The 19,529-nt window shown below is 49.4% G+C and overlaps 3 protein-coding genes across 4 annotated transcripts in view; 1 reads left to right on the top strand and 2 right to left on the bottom strand.

Annotated features, from left to right (window-relative positions):
• CUNH19orf44 (chromosome unknown C19orf44 homolog) overlaps window positions 1-19,529 on the top strand; it is a 34,428-nt gene that overhangs the window by 4,392 nt on the left and 10,507 nt on the right. The window lies entirely within an intron of this gene.
• CHERP (calcium homeostasis endoplasmic reticulum protein) lies at window positions 102-10,969 on the bottom strand. Of its 2 annotated transcripts, none has more exons than XM_065748833.1 (18): window positions 10,912-10,969; window positions 10,647-10,820; window positions 9,399-9,580; window positions 9,034-9,171; window positions 8,720-8,871; window positions 8,280-8,391; window positions 7,907-7,996; window positions 7,558-7,795; window positions 7,220-7,398; window positions 6,425-6,821; window positions 4,306-4,547; window positions 3,419-3,552; window positions 3,058-3,144; window positions 2,667-2,816; window positions 2,478-2,588; window positions 2,224-2,318; window positions 1,708-1,893; window positions 102-537 (listed from the first exon to the last, which is right to left on the bottom strand). In XM_065748833.1, the coding sequence occupies exons 1-18, from the start codon at window positions 10,934-10,936 to the stop codon at window positions 533-535; spliced, it is 2,697 nt and encodes an 898-aa protein (XP_065604905.1). In that variant the 5' UTR covers window positions 10,937-10,969; the 3' UTR covers window positions 102-532. The 2 variants fall into 2 exon arrangements, with proteins under 2 accessions (XP_065604905.1, XP_065604906.1); XM_065748834.1 differs by lacking the exon at window positions 102-537 and adding an exon at window positions 1,407-1,593.
• On the bottom strand, window positions 14,856-18,226 carry SLC35E1 (solute carrier family 35 member E1). Its single transcript, XM_065748698.1, has 6 exons — window positions 17,806-18,226; window positions 17,558-17,628; window positions 17,161-17,298; window positions 16,684-16,809; window positions 16,016-16,261; window positions 14,856-15,682 (listed from the first exon to the last, which is right to left on the bottom strand). Exons 1-6 carry the CDS (start codon window positions 18,224-18,226, stop codon window positions 15,449-15,451), a joined length of 1,236 nt encoding a protein of 411 aa, XP_065604770.1. The 3' UTR covers window positions 14,856-15,448.

Below are 19,529 nucleotides of genomic sequence, written 5' to 3'. Positions count from 1 at the left end.
GAGGGTTTCTGCTATACAAACAAAGGGCTCTGGAAGCTGTCACAGCCACGCAGACCTCTGCAGTGGAAGTGCAGTGTGAGGGCCTAAATCTGCAGCTGGTGCTCTCTGGGAACAGTTACAAAACTTTATTCTCGTTCAGGTTTAAGGAAGTTTCCAAGAACGTCTCACTGTTAGAAACTTGCAGAACAGAGAAAACTGATTCCCTTCTATTGAACTAATTAGCTTTTATTAAAGGGTATATACAAAAATATAAAAAGCTTAAAGAATGTCTTCCATTACAAAGCAGTGAACATCCCTTAGAGCACTTGAAAAGCTAGAACATTTAACCCTCGTGTTCTGCACAGAGTTGTGACTGCAGCAGCTGGTGTGTAGGGGTGTTGGGTTGTGTGGTAGGTTCTAACAAGCTCGCACAGTGCTCATAGGTCACCTGTACTGGAACTAGATGCTTCACTCCCCATTTAGACATTAGGATACACTGCTCAGCATCAGTCTGACTTGATCCCAAGGCAGCACCCCTCCACTTCAAATAGAATTAACCTTTTGAGAGAAATAAACATATATTATGGAACTAGAGACACAGAACAGTATCAGAAAACGTCTGTATTCCACAGGAATGAGTGAGTCACAATCCTGGACCCGGGGAGCTCAGCTGGGGGTTAACTCTGCTACCAAGGGCTTGCTAACTAGACAATTTTGCAAAATAAAATGGAAATCCTTAAGTGTGCTAGACATGTCAGAGCCACAGTTGGCCTTTTTAACCACTGCTCAATCACAACTGTTGAATTACATGTCATAGCTTTCCATTTTTCACCATATTTTAAAAGTAACTCATTTGTCACTTCCTCCAGACTCTCATCCACATTTATACAAGTTTAATGTTTTGTAGAAGATGCAAGACATCTTTCTTCAGAGAGTCTTATTCAGGTGGTGGAGGGTCTTGCGTTTCACGCTTCACTGAAACAATAGGGAAAAGAGCACTTACACATTTCACACAGCTTACGTGGCTGCAGAATGCTTCATGGAACGAGGGCTCTATTAATAACAATTTTTTTCCTTTCTGCCTTTATTTGAGTTCATTTCTTTATGCAGATCTGCAGCAGAAGTGCCTTTCCATGGGCCATGCCAATTCTTTTCATCACTGCTACGTACAGTTCACACAACAGACTCTGCAGAACTCCACAGTTTGGGTCAATGTTTTCATCTCCACAGAAGCATTCCTTTGTTTCTGCACTGAACTGAGTACCACTCTGGGGCTGACAGAGCACAGCACTCACTGCAGGAGTTGGGCAGAGCTGAGCAGTGAGCGTGGGCCAACTTGCCTCCAACCACAGCTCCCTTCCTGCCCCAGCAGCCACCCACGTACAGCACGGCCCCCTCCACCACCTCTGTGACCGAAATTTGGTGCTGGTGGTGTTCAAAGGACTGAATTTTAAGAGACACTACTGCTGTTACAGGCAGGATGTGGCTCACACCAAACAGGAGAAGTAATTCACGTTGCAGAAATGAAATCAGAATACAGCACAATCCCGAAGAGTGGAAGACACGAGGTTACTCCGTGTGCTTACTTACCTGCTGTTTCTCTTGTCTGTTACGCTAGAAAGAATTAAGAGTTAACTTGATTTTGAGTTTACATTCCACAGTAAATCTTAAATAAGACAAAATTACAAACACGAGCAGTTCTTACACTGCTCAGTAACGTGTACTTACATTCATCCCTAGCCTTCATGCGTGCGATAAATGAGTAACTTTTATTTCTTCTGTAGTTTTCATAGGGGTCATCTAATGCCACTCCCACTCCTTTATATTGATCCCATTTGTCTCGAATATCTCCTCCTTTAATCGGGTCCTGAATTCCTTGTTCCTTGGCTCCCAGTCCACCAGACCCACTCCACCCTGCAGAAAGTACACAACACTGTAATCCTTACAGCAGTAGAACCATAAACCCTAATCCTGATGCTGACCTGCACCAGAGGGAGACGAACACTTCAGGGAGTCAAATGCTATTTCATGCTAAGCTCACATCCCTCTCATCCATACCCTCTCAGAATGGCAATCACCATCAATGTTCTCTGTACTGTATCTCTGAATATCCTTATTCTGACCTCAGAATACCAAGTGCTGAAAGGGACCATACTTACAAACACGCAAAGATTAATAGTATCCAAGAGCTGTGTTCCTGACTTTGTTTGCTGGCTTACGTCAGACTCAAGAACAGCACCTTACCCATTTTCACAAGCATTTGATGGCCTTTATTTTCTTCTCCAAGCCTTGACTCCGGTACGGGAGGTCCAGAACTGGAACCCAAGCCAGCAGAAGAGCTAAGGAAATCAAAAGAAGAAACTGAGAGCAAGCAGTAACTGCTCTGAGCCAACGCAGTCATCTGCGTTCTGTTAAACACTGGCACCCAGTGCCACCCCATCCGTTCTGGGATGATGCTGTAAGGTTATGGTGGTAAAGAGAAACAAGAGCAAGCTTACGGAGGGGTGGGGCTCCGGGACCGGGAGCGGCGCCGCCTGCCCGGGGAGTAGGACTTGGATCTGGAGCGTGAGCGCGAGCGGCTGTGAGAGGAGCGGGACCTGCTCCGGCTCCTGGGGAGGACAGCACGTGAAATAAGGTGCAGAGAGCAACGTCCGGGGCTCCACACATCCCCACCTCACAGACTCTACCTGGACTGAGAGCGCGAGTAGGACCGGGAGCGAGAGCAGGAGCGAGATCGGGACCTGGAGTAGGAGCCAGATGACTTCGAGGATCGGGAGTTGGATCGGGAGGAGGAGCGGCCTCGGCTCTTAGAGCGACTGCGAGAGCGAGACGGCCCGCTGCAGAGAGAGCAGGGACACTGAAACTCCCTGGAGGTGCTTGAGAAACGCAGAGGTGCTTTGGATCAAACTGAAATCACACACACTGCATTTCTGCAAACAAGCCCAACAAAACTGCTGTGAAAAAAATGCTGTTTTCCAGCAAGTGAAAACTCGGCTCATTCTGGAAAGGTATTACTGCACTGTCTTCCCATGCACAGCAGTCCTAGCACCTTCCAAACCAACAGCAGAGGTCTCTCACCTGTTTCTCTTCTCCTGACCTTTCCTCCGCCTTGCTCTCATTTTAGCTCTGAAGAATTCATACAGTCCATTCTGCTCCCAGCCTTCACTGCAATAAATCAACCACACGTAGAACAGACATCTGTAAAAGTCAGTCATGATCAAGAGAGGACTTCTGCTCAATGTGGGAGGGAACAAAGAGCCTGGGCAGAGGCCTTGCACATCTCAGTGTAAGATAAACCGTTTAAAACACAACAAGAGCACTCATTCTTAGCATGAGAAGAACCAAGACACGGGTGAGGAAGAGAGAGCCACTTCTTGGTTTGAGACACAGCTCCTTAGGGCATTTTCCTTACCACATTGTTGGCTACACCTACTCTTACCTGTTTCTAGGCCTGTCATGAGATGGTGGACTATAAAATGCCTCAACCGCAGCCAGTAGTCTCTCACTGGGGGGCATTGGGGGTGGAAGACGTATATCTTTAGGATCTAAAGGTTTATACTCATGATCTTCAAGCTGCCGGAAACAAAACAAATTACATTCTTGTCATGTGTCATGGGGTGGCCAATCTGAAGAGATAAATATAGACTTAACCTTGTAGGGACCTCACAATTGGATAAAAAATGCTCCAGTAATAAGGATTCTGCAGATGACCCAATGCTTTCTTGTGCTATCACCATCATTTTGGTTCCTACGAGATAAACCAGCACTGCACCTTTTGGGGCATTAACTGGACCAGCAGGCAGATAAAATGCAGGTGTTATCTATCCATCTCCGTGATAACAGTGCCTGGATTGGAAACACGGTAAAAACTGGTGCATGCTGAGAGTAACAGCGAGTTCAGATGGAATAGTCCTGTGTGCTCATCTCAAACACAGCGTGCATAAATGCACGTATCCCCCACGATGCTGATACAGATACACATCCTGGGCTCTACCATTCTTTGTCTGCATATACAACATTAGTGTCACAAAACATCTACGTAAGAAAGAACTCCAAATACCAAAACTAGTGCACAGCAGCCCCACCAGAACCTCAGGTGCCCTCTGCCTACATGGAAACCACTGCAGGTAAGATTCTCAACAGCACATCAGTCTTTCACGTGTATGAGCTTAACTAGCTTCCACCAGGACACGACACTTGGAATTTCCACCATTTCTACTACCTTCCCCATCTGCTGGATGGAGAGATGTGAAATGTCCGTGTTAAGCAGCCTGTAACAGCGACTATGGGATGCTGATGGAGCCTGGGCCCATCTCAAGCACTTACTTTTACAAGTGGAGCCATCAGACCAGCGGGAAGATCGAAGTAGGGAACGTTTGGCACCAGACTGGGATCATCGTGGTTCATGTGAGGAGGGCCCTGTCGGCCCCGCATGTGAGGAGGCTGCCCATTAAACCCATGTGGGGGAGGCCCAAAGTCAGGGTGCTGTGGCCCTCCCCAGGGAGGATGCTCGCTGATCCCAGGATGAGGCAATCTGTGCCCAGGGTGATGATGAGGAGGTCCAATTTCTGCAGAGTGGAAGGGTTAGAACATTTTACTTGGCTGTAGAGAAAGGAAAGCAATCCAAGAGGCGTACAGTGCATTTATCCTAAAAACAACCTCGGCCCCTGGAGGCATACACATCAAGAAAAACAACAGAAGAACTAGAAGCTGGCTACAGGCCCACGTCCACCAAAGTCTTGCAGTGCATCTCCCTCTCTGGTGATAGCAAACACCCTCAGGACAACTGGATATTAACTGTAAGCCACCCTTAACTGTGACAGACTGTCAAAAATACGAGATGCTCGAGAACAAAAGGTTTCAGATGCAGTAAGGCAGATACTGATGGGATCTATTTCTGAAGCCTAAGTACTGTGGCTTAACACCCTAAACAGATCTGCAATACGTACAGTCTATGCCAAATCAATATATGTAAAGAAAGAAATATGGCAGGAATTAACTCACATGAGTAGGTGACAAGAAAATACTTTGTTTAAAGAGGTGTTTCAAGAAGAGGTAGAGATAATATCCTGTTAAAATAGAGAAACAAGAGACATCCATCTGATCACTGCCAGACAAACCACTGTCATGAGCACCAGGATACGCTGCTGAACTCATGGCATGGAGAAAAATGGGAGACTGAAAATCAACACCCTCTGCAGAGGAGCAGGAGTTCTTCCAGGAAAGGTCACTACAGCCACCATTACTACAGCCCTCTGCAGCCTGTGCTATCTGACTCATCTTTATCAGAAAGAGAACACGATGTGTTGTCACTGCTTCAACCCTTCCCTAATTTTAGCCATCTGTTGTGGTAGATCCCCTCCTCCAACAACTTTTCATGATTCAACAAATGCTCTGGGACACCAATGCAATCCAAACCTGCATTTTTTTTATGAACATAAAAGCTTTAATCCTCCTTCCTCACACAAGAAAGGCTGTTCCCACAGCTCTTCAGAAAGACAACAAAAGAACAACCACAGTCCCAACTATGCAGCTCCCTGGGCTTCAGCCTCTTTTGCACTTGTGGAACTAAGAATCTTTTAAGCTTATACAGCAAATCCTACATTGCCATTTAAGCTTGAAAAAGCAAAAAAACCAAAACCAATTACGTTGCCATTTCTAGCATGACTTGTCGCACAGAACCACAGGGATCCCTGGACACTATGCTGACAATAATTATTCCAGAATAACCATAACTTCTCAATATGAAATACAAACTAAACAACTAAATCAAGGAAGAACTATTCCAGACTTCGAGGGGGCCTACAGTCAAATCCAAGCCACAAAAGCCAGGCACACAGTGCACTACCTTCATTCTCATATGTTCCCACGGTCCAGCAAAGAGAAAAAAAACAAACAAGGAGGGAGGGGAAGAGAACTGGAGGCAAGGATCATTTCACCAGCAACTACTGAGCCACGCAGCATTGAGGCAGATAATCAGAGAGCTTTTCAGTAAAAGTGAAGAGGAAGAGAAGCACGATGGTGCACAAGACCAAATGCTTCCAGCCTGCATTCCTCTAAGTTCCTCTAGCAGTGGAGGACCCTGACCTACAGCCTGACGTGCAGGAAACCAAATTTGCAGGCAAATGCTGTTTTTCACTTCTGGACTACTTTAAGAATGAAATAAATGGTTACAAAAAGAGTGCCCAAACTGCTGCTGACTTCAGTCTGGATTCTGGTTATCCATATCCATTAGGGAGGAAAGGATGACTCAAAAAGTTAGGAAGCATCCTACCCTGCAGGTATTTCCAAAGTCACTTAGCAGCTTCCCAAACCCACAAACTCAGTGTTCCTCAGGAAAACCTGAGCTATTCATCAAGAGTAAGCAGTAACCCCAAAAACACTAAAGTTTGTAACGGCAATCAGTACTGCAATGTAAGAAAACCTGGCCTGGTACACACTTTACCTTGAGGAAAATCCCCCTGGGGGTAATCAAACCGATGAGGATAAGGAGGCCTTTCAAAGGGATGGCGAGGTGGAAAATCATCCTGCATGAAGCGAGGTGGAAAGCGGTTGAAATTATGCGGATGCGGGGGCTGGTTGAATTGGGGATGTTGCTGATGTGGAGGAAATGGGCCTCTGAAGTGAGGTGGCCGCTGCATTCGAAATGGAGGTTCCCTCTGACCCCCACCCCATGGAGGCTGTTCGTGCTGGTTGTTCCACGGTGCTTCAAACTGGTTGTTCCAAGAAGGATCGGGCTGGTTGTTCCAAGGCGTCTCTCGCTGACTGTTCCAGCCTTGATCTCTCTGTTCGTTCCACATTCCTTCATGGTTGTTATTCCACGGAGGACAGTGAGGTGGTCCCTAGTGGTAAAAGTAAGGAAGGAGACTGGCCATTATGCTACAGAAGAAAGAATGCAATAAGAACAGTCTACCTTTTAAGTAATGCCTGTGGGCAATAAGCACAGGTGAGTTCTGAACCACCACAGCTTCAGGGAAATGACAAGAAAAGGCCAAACTGACACTGAACCAGACAGTGCTGAACTAAGGGGACTATTTCTTGTTCTGCTTGTTCACAGGAAACATGCTGCAGTTGACACAATGAAACACAGTCCCTACCTTGCCTTTAACTGCCCAAAATGAGAAAGTTCTGGATTTATCACATTCCCACATTTTCAACACGTTTCCAGTACCAAGATAGTCTTCTGTCTTCCTGAATTTCCACCTCCCTTTACCTACTGTTTCAGAACAGTGTTTGATACCTGCTGTTGACCCCATGGTGCAACAGGATGAGGCTGGTCAAACCACGGGGGTTTATTTGAAGGAATCTGATCGTGAGATCCAGGGCCACGCGGTCCACCAGAGGCAGGATCCTGCACCCCAGACCCTGCTGTGTCATACTCTGAGGAACCAGCTAGAGGCAGCTGAGATTTACCATCATCTGAAACAAATTGGAGACAGTTGGAGGCACCTAAGGTCACATGCAGTTACGAAAACACCAGCCCACTTACAACAGACTCCATCTGAACTTTGCTGGATATGGGACACACTGCAGAAATCTACCCAGAGTTCTGCACAGGTCCCCACAACAGGACAGTACCTGCTTGTGTGACTGGAGCAGATGGTGGAGCTGAGGCTGGCGCAGCTGTGGGCGCTTGAGGAGGGGGTGTTGATTTCACCTCGTTCTCCAGTGGTGGCATTTGTATCTGTTGCTGCTGCTGCTGCTGTGTTAAGCTGTTTACAAACTCTTCGTGTTGAGTCTTCAGGTTCTGTATCTGCTGCTGGAAGGCTACCTGCACAGGCTGTACTACTGTCGCATATTCAGTGATCAAATTTGCCTGGTAAGATGAGAAATCAGGAATAAAGTCAGTGCTGCACCTAAAGCAGTTGCAGTTTGTTTTCAAAACGTGCACATAAATAAGAAGTGTTACTTTTCTTCTGTTGCTAACCTGGTACTGGCCAAGTCCAAGAGCTGGGCTCTGCAGTTGCTGAATAATTGACTCATCAAAGTACCCATTTTTCTCCCACAGTTGAAGAAGCTGCACAGATTCAAGAGTGAGAGATGTTCAGAACTGGTTAATAGATTTTAAAAAAAAGCCTCAAGTTTTTTCTTATGTTTCTGGCAAATTTATGATTTTTAAATTGTATTTGGAGCCACTGAAGACTCAGATGCACTTATCCTTATAGCAACTTTTAAATAAATCCCAAGGTCTTCTAGGTTCTTCTTCAAATTAAGGCTTAAACTCAAAGGACATTTGTGAATTTGCTGAGCATTAACCTAGCAAAGCAAAGTGTGAAGTTGAACCAACACCAGATACTCACTCTGGCAATTTTCTGTTGCTTATCTTCCTCCACTGCTAAAAAACTGGTGCAATATATAGGAACAACCACCTTCTGTAAAGCAGCCAGAAGATCTCGTGCTTGCTTCCGTTGGCTTCAAAAAAGAGAAAGGGAAGATAAGAGTTACTGCCTTTCACTACAGCAAGAAGAGCTCTATAATTCAATTCCTCCCCACTCCTGCTGTACTAAAAATAGTGGATTCATAGAAATACAGAGGTCCCTCCTTGTCATTTTTACAGCACAGCTTTATCTGAGATAAAAATTGCCAAGTAGGGAAAAGCTGAAATTCATTATCGAAACACCAGATCTCGGTGTCAGCTACCAGCACGTTAAGGGTGACGAGTCACACTAAGAGCACAACGAGCAGAGAGATTTCACCAAATGAATCAGAACTTAACACTGGAACACAACTTCATCCTTACCAGTGATGCAGCACATCATTGATTAGGTAGATGAGATGTAACCGAAGCTCAAAGTGAGCTCCTTCCGCCGTTATACGGTTTCTCAGGTGCCCAGCCATCAGCTCACAGTGTGCAGGAGACTTTGCATTACTGAACATCCAGTTCTTGCCAGCCTTAGAACAGAAAATTGAAAATAGTTTATGTTCATCTACTGCATTTGCATCATAAGGACTTCCTTGAACTCTGAAATAACTGCCAGAAAGGAAATGTACCAGTCAGAGAATTCCAATCCTACTTAACCCATAACATCACCAAGTAAGATTCGGATCACTTACTGAGATTGCATCTTTGGTGCACGTGTCAATTATTGGCTGCAACAAGTTGTCAAATTCATTCATATCTAACTGGGTTTCCTCCAAAACTTTCTGCATTTGTTGCTCTATTGCAAGGGCTACTGCTGATGTCACTTGTTCCTGAAAAAATGAAATTCATAAAATTATACCACATCCAATGCTCTTTTAGAGAAATCTGTTCTAAGCAGATGAAGGCAACAACAACAGAACAAAAATAAGTACAATAACGTCCCACGCTCACCAACGTGCCACCTCACCACCACCAGTCAGAGGCGAGCCTTCCTCTCCTTTCACTCCAGTTTCTTACAGCCAAGGATGAGCCATGTGAGTGCTTATTTTACACCAACCTGTCTCATAGCAAGCAGCTGCTGCTCCTGCTGCTGCAGGTTCCACTGACTCTGCTGGATGAGCTCCTCCACAGAAGGAGTGCCCTGCGGAGTGGGGATGGGGGCAGCAGGTGGGAGGGATGGCTGTGGCAGCGGCTGGATCTGCGGGGTAGCCTCAATATCTTGACTTTGCTTGCACAACACTATGAGACAAAGCGAGCTCTTAAAGTATCCATATACAAAAGTCACAGTGGTTCCAGACCAGACCTTCCCTCTTGATGCAGTGATTTAATACAAAATGAAATGATACCAGAGAGCAGCCCCACTGAAAGAGATCTGAGGGTCCTGGTTAATAGCAAGTTGAACATGAGTAAACAGTGAGCCCAGGCAGCAGGACAGCCAACCATACCCTGGAATGTATCAAGCACAGCATTTCCAGCTGGTCAACAGAAGAGACTGTTCCCCTCCACACTGCACTGCACACAGTTTTAGGGAACCATGGTACAAGAACACAAATATTAGCAAGCACCTGAAGGAAAGCTAGAAAGATGGTAAAGGGTAAGAAGGAAAGATGCATCAGGAGTGACTGAAGACCCCTGGATTGTTCTGCCTGGAGGAGACTGAGGGGAGACCTCATCGGGGCCTGCGGCTTCATCACAAGTGGGAGTGGAGGAGCAGGCACCAATCTCCTCTCCCAACTGAGCTGTGACAGAACCTGAGGGTTCAGCATGAAGCTGCAACAGGTGAGGATTACACTGGATATCAGGAAGACATTCCTCACCAGAGGGTGGTCAGAACAGCCTCCCCAGGGAAGTGCTGATGGCACCAAGCTTGCCACATTCAAGTATCTGGACAAAGCTCTAAGACATGGGGTCTGATTTTTGGGTGGTGCCACGCGGAGCTAGAAGATGGACCCAATGATCATTATAGAACCCTTCCAACTCAGAATATCCTATGATTCCATGAAAATCGAGCAGAGAAGGGCAGATAGTGCTGGGGTCGGCAAGAACCCACAGCTCCCTGCGTGAGAGAAGCACTGCTGGGAACTGCAGCCTGGACCCGGGGGTGCTACAGGAGCTCACAGCCAGCCCAGTCCAGCCCAGAACCCACGCGAGAAAGAGGCGGGAAAGATTGGGGGAGGGCAGAGCCGCGGGCCGGGCTCGGCCAACCCCCAGCGGCCCAGAGATCAGCGGAGGGCCGGACGCGGCCCCGGAGGGGCACGGCGGGGCGGGGAGGGCCGCAGAACAGAACCCCCTTGGCCCCACTCACACTGCTGCTGCTCCAGGGCCAGCTTGTACTTGTAGTAGCCGTAGAAATCTCCCCCGAAGAGGAAGGAGAATTTGGGGTTCTCCTTCTGCTTCTCCATCGTCATCTTCTCGAACTCGGGCCCGTTCCGCGCCACGAACTGCGCCAGTTTGTCGATGACATTCCGCAGCTCCTGGTCTGTGAGGAAGCAGCGCCGTCAGACCGCGCCGGCCCCGCCGCCTCGCCGCCCCTCCGCCCGCTCTCCCCGCCTCCCCCGGGCCGCGCTCACCGTCGGGCGGCAGCGGCATCTCCATGGCCGCGGGACAACGGGGCGCCGCCGCCGCTAGGCCGCAGCGGCCGGAAGTGCCGCGAGACGCCCGGACACACGCGCAGCCGCGCGCGCTTTACGGCTGCGTCTCTATGGAGACGGCCGCGGCTCAGCGCGCGCTCTGTCGCTCGCGCCCCCCCCCACTCCGAGAACGTGACGAGGCGGGAACGTGACGGAGCGCCGCCGCGGGCGGGAAACCGTGAGGATCCGGGGCGGTCTGAGCCGTGAGGGCCAATCGCACTTAAAACCCAACAGTTAATTGCACTGTGAAGGGGCTTTTAAATACTTGAGCACCTTTCTCAGTGACTTCATTTCCTTATGCAGTTAAAATCAGATTGGTTCGTCTTTACCTCAGCTTTCTTTTTACGCCCGATGCTCCATCACACGGCATCCGTAATACCCGCTGACGGTTATGGACGGGATCGGCTTTGCAGCCTCGCAGGGAGCATTCAGCTGCTGGAAGGCTCTGGGAGACCACTGACAGAAGTGCAGATGGAGCACGGGCGGCCATGGGGATCTGCGCTGCCGACCTTTGCCGGTGCCCAACACCCACCCCGTGCTGCTGTGTTCCTCAGCCTGCAGCACTGCTTCATCCACCAGCTGCCCCAGACCTACTGTTACCTGGCAGAAGCATTTCAGCATCTCATTTACTGTAGGTGATAAAGAGTCGCAGTCTCTGAAAGCCACGGTCCCACACGGGGTCTCAGCTTCAGCTGCAATATCCACAGGTGGGGGGCAGCAGCACTGGCAGTCCAAGCAGGTACCAGAGCTTCACAGAACAGCAGTTGAAGTGAGAACAGGAAAGCAATACAAAACTCTGCATCTGCTAAAGTGCCACATGTCATAGCGTAAGGATTTGGGGTATTTTTCTTGGTAGAAGCACCCATATTCACATCGAAGTATGGAGCACCAACACAAAACAAGAACAAAGACATAGGGAGAGTGCCACCTGCGTGTCTGCACTCGTGTGTCTGTGTAACATGGTTGTATCATACACCTATGATCTCAGGATCCATTGATTTGTTTCACCATCTCATGCCATTACTACAAAGTTACCTGATAGTTATTTTGGACAGCTTCTAGCACAGTTCAGAAATGGAAGCCTCCGAAAAACAAAGCTTACCCTGTATTTATATTGCAGCGTTTCACAAACAGCAAAACTCTCTTTCACAGAACTTTCACAAATAGCAGAACTCTCCTCTGCTGTAAAATGCTACATCAGAAAAACGTGGCTTTGAACACACATCAGAAAAGCCTCGAGCTTCAGAATTATTCTGAATTGACCCCAAATTACAGCAGATATTTTTACTAATCACGGTGCTCCTACAAAGCCCATACATTGCCTGGATTTTCTTTAACATTTAGGTAGTTTAAAAACAAACCCGAGCTTTTTCCCAGGTGATAAAGGTGCTCTAATCACTACCTGGCACTAACATGCAATCAGCAAGCTCCCACAGGTGGTCATTGTGACCAACATAAACCAAAGTTTTCCCTAAGTAAGAAAACCAAAGCAATCCCCTTTGCTGTAAGAACTGGGTCATTATACACGATTGTCTCCATATGCCCTTTTTATTCCAGTTTCCATACTTTCTACAGACCTATGTACATAGTTAAATATGTCATTAATTTACAAACCATGTTAAAACAAATGTTTCACCTTGCCCACAGAATCTTGCAGCAGTCCAAGATTAAAATATATATTACAACAGTACCAGAAACTTCCTTTGTCAGAACTGGGCAATATTGCTCAAAGACTTGGATTTAGCTACTCCGCAAAACCACCTCTTGTAAATGAGTCCCTCACTCATTTTAATGATCTCCTGTCCAATGCAAAATTATCCCTGTTGACCACAGACCTGAACTAGAAGAGCAGAGCCACCACGGGGCAGGATCCAGGGAAGCCCCACCGTTCACATGCTGGCCCACTGTGGCACCCCTCGTTTTGGCTCAGTCCCTCCCTACTCTGCAATCACAGCAGTTTTGTTTTGGACACACAGTTTGGGCACGCACAAAGAACTTGGAGTTTGCACTCTTTTCAGCAGGAAGCGCCCACCTGCTGCCATACTCGACAGAAAAAGCTGAGCTAAAACCTGCCACAGTGAGCATGCATGAAAGCTTTCTATCAGGAGAGCTGCAGAACAGATCTGGTTATGGTCTTCAGACAGCAAGTCTTCAAAATGCATTTAATGAAATCTCTGATCTGTGAATACAGTACGTGGAATTTTATTCCAACTTGCAGTTCAAGCTGTACGATCCTGTTATAGCAGCAGACATACCAGAACATTTACAGATGGACTCACAGCACATCTGTACATCCCTGGCCCCCCACTGCTACCCATTGGTGCGACCTCAGTGCCTCCAAAGTAGGGAAACTCAGGCACAAAAACACACCTAAGCATCTGCAGGATGCTGACAGTTTCTCCCTCTGAAAGCAGTTGAACAACTCAGTCCCCCTTGAAAATCTCAGCCTGAATGTTTTGTCCTCAGATGAACGCGTGCAGAGCCAGAATGTAACACAAATCCAGAGCCCACATGATTCTTTTCATACTTGTCTGACAGCACTTAAATATTGGGAAGTGAACCTTAAAAATACACACTTTGCAGTTTATCATGTACAAACAAATCGTTATACGTGAATTAATACTGGAATAGGCAAAGCAGTTTCCTTTGAAATCGTGCTTTTCCTCATAACCTCATCTGTTAATCAGGGTTAGGAAATCATTTATTCACATCTTATAAAATAAAAGCCTGAGTTCCAAGCCAGGAGGAGCAGAATCAGCTCTTGCCGAGTCCAGGAGTTCTGCTCACAGACATTAGCAGCATATTGAAACCATCTCTGAAGTTTCAGGAGAACCATTTCCTCTTTTGGACTGTACCTTGGAAAGCAATCTGCACAACTAACTGCAGTCAGCCAAAAGAATAAGATCAGGTTGACTTTGCCCTCAAAAATAAATTCTTTATTATCCAGAAAGGAGCCAAATCATCATTTCACATCACGGAAATGGTCATTTTTAAAGCAATAAATAAATGGAAGGAGTGTTGTGTACAGCACCACACCTCAAGTTTTGTCACTGGCATCTAATAATCTCTAGTAAAAACACAATACGTATGCTATCAAAATCTCACTGTACAACAGCTCTTCTCAGCTCTTCTGTTAAGGAAAGAAGGCCCCTAAAACCCTTTCATTTTCTCCTCAAGTAACCGTAATAATAATAATCTGATCCAGTGAAACCAGAACTCAGCTGGTTTCATTTCTTTCATGCAAAAACTCAGGAACTGATGCACAGAAATGGACTTGTCTTGAACTCGGTGTCTTCCTTTATACTAACTGAATCAGTTTTTATGAGCCATAAATTATATATTTACTGCTGATTTAAACACTTTCTTTTCTTGATTTCCTATTGGAGCTAGGGGAGTTGCAGGAACAGAGAAGGATACAAAGCGTAACTTCTTCCAGCTGAAATGAGAAGTCAGACAAAATGCACACAGCAGCTCAAGCAGTAATTAAGAAACTTAAAAACACAATTAGGGGCTAAAAAGATGAGACTTGAGAAACAATTAAGAATTATTAACCACGTTCATGCATTAATATAATACGAATCATATAAGGGAGCAAAACTTGTGCATAAAATTTACAAGAAAACACCTTAAACCTTTCAATTTCTGAACCAAAGACAGATTTGTAAGAGGTGTAAAGCAAGTTAAAAAAGGTATTACTAGAAATGCTTTATTAGTGGAGGTGCTTCCTGCAGTGCCTGAGGGTCAGGGCTGCATTGTTCAGAAAGCAATGATGATCTCAGACTGTTTCTCTGTTACCTACGGTGACTGAGACAACCACATTTTAGAGGAAACTTTCTCTATGCTTGAAATGCGTTTCTTGAGGGGATCGATCTCTCTATCTGTTCTTTCAGAAATACTTCTGTTTTGTCATCAAAAACTGAAGGCAAAGGAGTAATTAATACCCACATGAAGTTTTGTATTTGCTCAAGATGAGCTCCAGACTCCTTATCCACAGCTGACACAATCCTCCTGAGCGGACAGATTCTCATCACCAGGTGTGTGCCTAATGACACCATTTTTTTTCCTGACCATTTCATCTGAGTATTATTAAAACACACTAGAGAACAAATTAAAGGTGACTGTATCAGTGTGGAAACCAAGTACTGGCCAGTGTTTAGCTGCCAAAGGAGTAACCAATTGACAGCCCCCGAAGGGAGCAGTGACAGCAGCTGCTGTGCCCTGAAATGCTGTACCTGCACTTCTTCACCGGGGTCCCTGTACAGGAGCTACGCTGTGCATTCCGTTCCAGTGTCCAATCTAGCTGCTCCACGTTTAAAGATCTGCTTGGCAGAAGCTGAAGGTCTGAACCACTTCCACTACACATGCATCCTCCCTTCCGCAAAACCTTACGATAAAATGGCTTTACATTCATGGATGTACTAAAAGTTTCTGATAACGCTGGGGACACTTCGATACCACAGTCTATACCTGTGTGTCACTATATATCAAAACGATTGAAGCTGTATGCAGCCGGGTAGCTCTGGCGGCCGTACTGGAAGTGGTCTGTGAGGACGCTGGCTCGGCCGTGCTGACAGTCCCCGTGCTGTGCAAACGCCGTCAGTCCGTTCTGAGACTTCTCAGGAGTGCTCCGGTGCCGCTCCAAGCTCACGAGGTCTCCAGTTGTGACTGGAAGCAGCTGCTTCTTGGCTTCTTGGTTTGCATCGTATTTTGTCTAGGAGAGAAAGAAAGCAAGAACATTTCCCTAGGGTGTCACCTAACACACATACACGCGTTTGTTCGAATCTCACGTGAGCGACTCCTAATAAAAATCACTTCCTTCCATACGCCAAATCGTCAAGCTGCATTTGCTCATGACATCTTAATGAGACTCTTCCTAACTGCCATTCCTCAACAAGATCTGTGCATCTACATAGGTTGGACCCTGAACATGTGGCCCACTCGGGCTCCGGAGTACTGAGCGACGCACTCCCACACAGAGCTCAAAACTGCTGCAGTGGCTCACGTGGGTTCCCTGAATAAGCAAAGGGCCAGATGAACGCCTCACCTTGTTGTATAAGAAGACCCCTAAGATAGCTGTCATCATTCCAAGGACGTTGGTGCTCGTGACCGGGTTGCGGAGCATGATGAGGGACACAGTGATAACCATTATTCTTTTGGTGGCATTTGCGACAGAGTAACTCAATGGGCTGATCAGGTTAAGAATACTGAAGGCAATGACGTTCTGGGCAAAATTACAGAACCCACTGATTATAAGCAGCATCAAAGTCCAGGGCCAATGAGACATGGTGCTCTGCCGTAACAACAAAGAAAGAACTTTGTTACTCGTGGGAAACCTGAGACAACACAACAGAAATAAACCACGGGTCACTGCTCTCCTGCCTTTGGTAGGAAGAGCTCCCAGCTTCTTCACGGAGGCAGCCCAACACGCGGCTGTGAGCCCTGGGGAGGCCCCTCCCCGCACGCAGTTACACCCGGGTGCGCTCCCTCCCATCTCCGGCTCCGGATCCTCACACCTGAGCTGTCACATCACCCCCTCCCAACTGCACCACGAATCCCAGTGACGAACGCCACGCTCACTGCTTACACCTCTTGTGAAACGGTCTGCGAGTATTTCACAACAGTTCCTCCCACTCTGATGAGGAATTACTGAACGCTTTTTGCACGCTTTTTTTTTCTCTCCAACCTTCACAGTTCCCCAGAAGCACCGCTTACCAAGTCGTTCTCGACCAAGAAGGACGACAGGTCGACCAGGACCCACGTTGGGATCATGAAGAACACAGCGTGGCACCCGAGTATGTTCAGCAGCCGAAGATGATGGATTCGGGAATCCCGCAACACCTGAGGAAGAACAGCGTCACAGCACTGCCCCGCAGGGACCCCACCGCCCCACGGCGTGGGAATCAGCGCCTGCGTGGTGTGAGCGCCCAGAGGGGACGGGCACCAACAGGTACCAACACCCACCCCAGCAACGCCGTGGGAGCACGCTCAGAACACACCTCTGACTTCGCCCCTTTGTTCAGAAGATCTCAGGGCGTGCCCGGTGCGGACACTGACTCACGGGGTGCGAAGCAATGGTGTGATACAGCAGGATACGTTCCACATTTCCAAATGAACTGTTACATTTAGGCGCTATCCAACGCCGACAGAAACAAAAGTTGTGATGAATAACGGGAACAGCCAAAGCGTTACCTTCTTTGAGAAGATATTCTGAAGGGAAAAGCACAGAGTGGCGGCGAGCGCGCTGATGAGGCCCCACATGTCGAAGGAAAGCTCTGTGACCGTGGCCAGCAGCACACCGGTTATTATGGGAATGAGAGATAAGTAGACCTGAAAAGGGAACGGAGAAGAACAGCTTACACCTGTGTGCTCTCCAACTGAGCTTACGCTTTATGCTTTATCCGGGGAAGAAAGCAGAGAGAGCAATAAAGCAACAGAGAGAAAGACCGACTTCTACAGCGCTGCAACCAGAGGAGCGGAGTGTGAGCAGCCAACGCTGCAGGGGAGCACAGCCACGGCAGCAAAAGCCGACAGCAAAGCACAGCACAGACAGCAGCGAGAGAAGAAACCTCAGCAAACCTGTCCGCACCTTCGTCGTCTGCTTTTCCTTCATAATGATCCGCGAAAGAAGAACCACCCAGATCGGCATCGTCGCTTTTACTGAGAACGGAAAGAAAACGTCGGTGGGGACGCGGAGCCACCCCCGTGAAACAGCGGCGGCCCACGGGGAGCGCAGGAGGGGCTCCGCTCCGGCCCCGCACGTCCCGACCTCGGCCCGCAGGGTCCGCTCGCTCGCCGCGCTCCCGCGCACCCCCCCACTTTCGCCCGAGGCCTCACCCGTGTGCGCGTACGAGACCGGGACCCTCCAGAGCGAAACGTGCGCGGAGACGGAGGCGAAGTATTTGCCGAAGGCGAGCGGCAGGATGTAGCGCGGGTACGCGCGGGGCGGCAGCTGGGCCGGGCCGGCCGGGGGCACCCGCCATGCGCGCAGCAGCGGCGGCAGCAGACCGCACAGCCCCAGGATGTGGAAGAGCGAGACGGTGACGGGCCGGGGGAAGCCGCCGAGCAGCAGTTTGTTGACCACGTTCCCGCCGGCGCTCAGCCCGTACCAGGCCAGGCACAGCGCCGACACCCGCGCTCCCTCACGCAGCGCCGGCCCGCGGCCCCCGCGGCCCGCCCGGCTCCCCGCCCCCTGCCCCGCCGCCGCCGCCGCCGCCGCCCCGCCTCCTCCCGGAGCCGCCAGCGGGGCCGCCGCCATGGCTGCCCGAGCCGCACGGCCGCCCCCGGGACGTCACGGCCGCCAACGCGTCGCTTCCCGGGGAGGGCCCGCGGCGCAGCTCGGCACCGCCCCGGCGCTACGGGTACCGGCGGGAGGCGGGGGAGCGCGCGCCGCTTCCGCCCGTGCGTCACTTCCGCCGCCGCGGTCCGGTTCCCATCGCTGAGGGTCGGGGACCGCGGCCTTCCGACCCCACGGCCGCGCGGGGAGCGACAAACCCCGTCCCGCAGGCGGCAGCCGGAGCTCCGCGCACGTCCCGGCCCCGGAGGGAGAAGGAACCGGGGAGAGAACGCGGCGTACGAAGCGCTGCACCAAGTGGGGTTCCCGAGCCATAGAAGCGGCCCCGGGAGGATCGCTGATCCCCACGGGCAGCGATAACCGCCTCCGGAGAGCGGAGCAGCCCCGGGCACGAGCGGAGGGAGCCGGCAAAGGGAACCGCTCGAGACCTTGGACGGCACCGCGGGCAGCGCTGCGGGCGGGGACGGGGCTCGGCACGGCACTGCACTGCACGGCTCGGCACGGCACGGCTCGGCTCGGCACGGCTCGGCTCGGCACGGCTCGGCACGGCACGGCTCGGCACGGCCGCTCCTTTGGGAGACGTTTCTCCGCCGTTAACGACCTCTGGAAACGCGCACCTTTGGGAACGGCCGTTCACCGCAAAGAGATGGCGGTCTTCGGTTGAGACGGTAATTACCGACTAAATCGCGGGCAACGGGAGGATCCGGGAAACGGAGAGCATGCACAAACGAGAGCACACAGCAGATATGCACATGGTAAACTTCATTTGAACTCGTTTACAAAATCGACAGAAAAACCACCTTGTAAACTTATCCACACTTTTGGAGCTCACAGAACTGGTTATACGAGCATGCTGAGGTCGGGATTGTCGAGCCTCGGCCCGGAGCAGCGCGGACCAACCGGGACGGAGCTCACGGCGCGTCACGTGACCTTCCGGGCCTCAACCGCAGCGGAGGTGCGAGAAATGCAGGGCGGCGTTTACGAAGCGCTCTCAGTCACGTCCCGAAACGTGCCCCGCGTCCGAAGGCCTCACAAGGGCACAGACCCTGTTCCTAAATAGGACCGTTCAGGGAAAGAGGGAGGAGGGGCTCTGGGGGGTGGGGAAATAAGATGCACATATTTTTGTTCGTTTTCTTTAAACATAAAATAGAAAATAAACACTTCCCAACGTGCCCGGCTTCACAGCCCCCTGCCAGCAGATCTGCCTTTCTGAAGCACAAGACAGTGAGTCCCTGCACCTCCTGAACACGCTGCCCCACCTCAGCAG

The sequence above is a fragment of the Cyrtonyx montezumae genome, unplaced genomic scaffold, assembly GCF_038088225.1.
Source record: "Cyrtonyx montezumae isolate F1298 unplaced genomic scaffold, pur_monq_1.0 scaffold_51, whole genome shotgun sequence".
In the NCBI taxonomy this organism is placed as follows: Eukaryota; Metazoa; Chordata; class Aves; order Galliformes; family Odontophoridae; genus Cyrtonyx; species Cyrtonyx montezumae.
The sequence above is the reverse complement of the archived record's forward strand: the minus strand, read 5'-3'. Positions and strand labels throughout refer to the sequence as shown.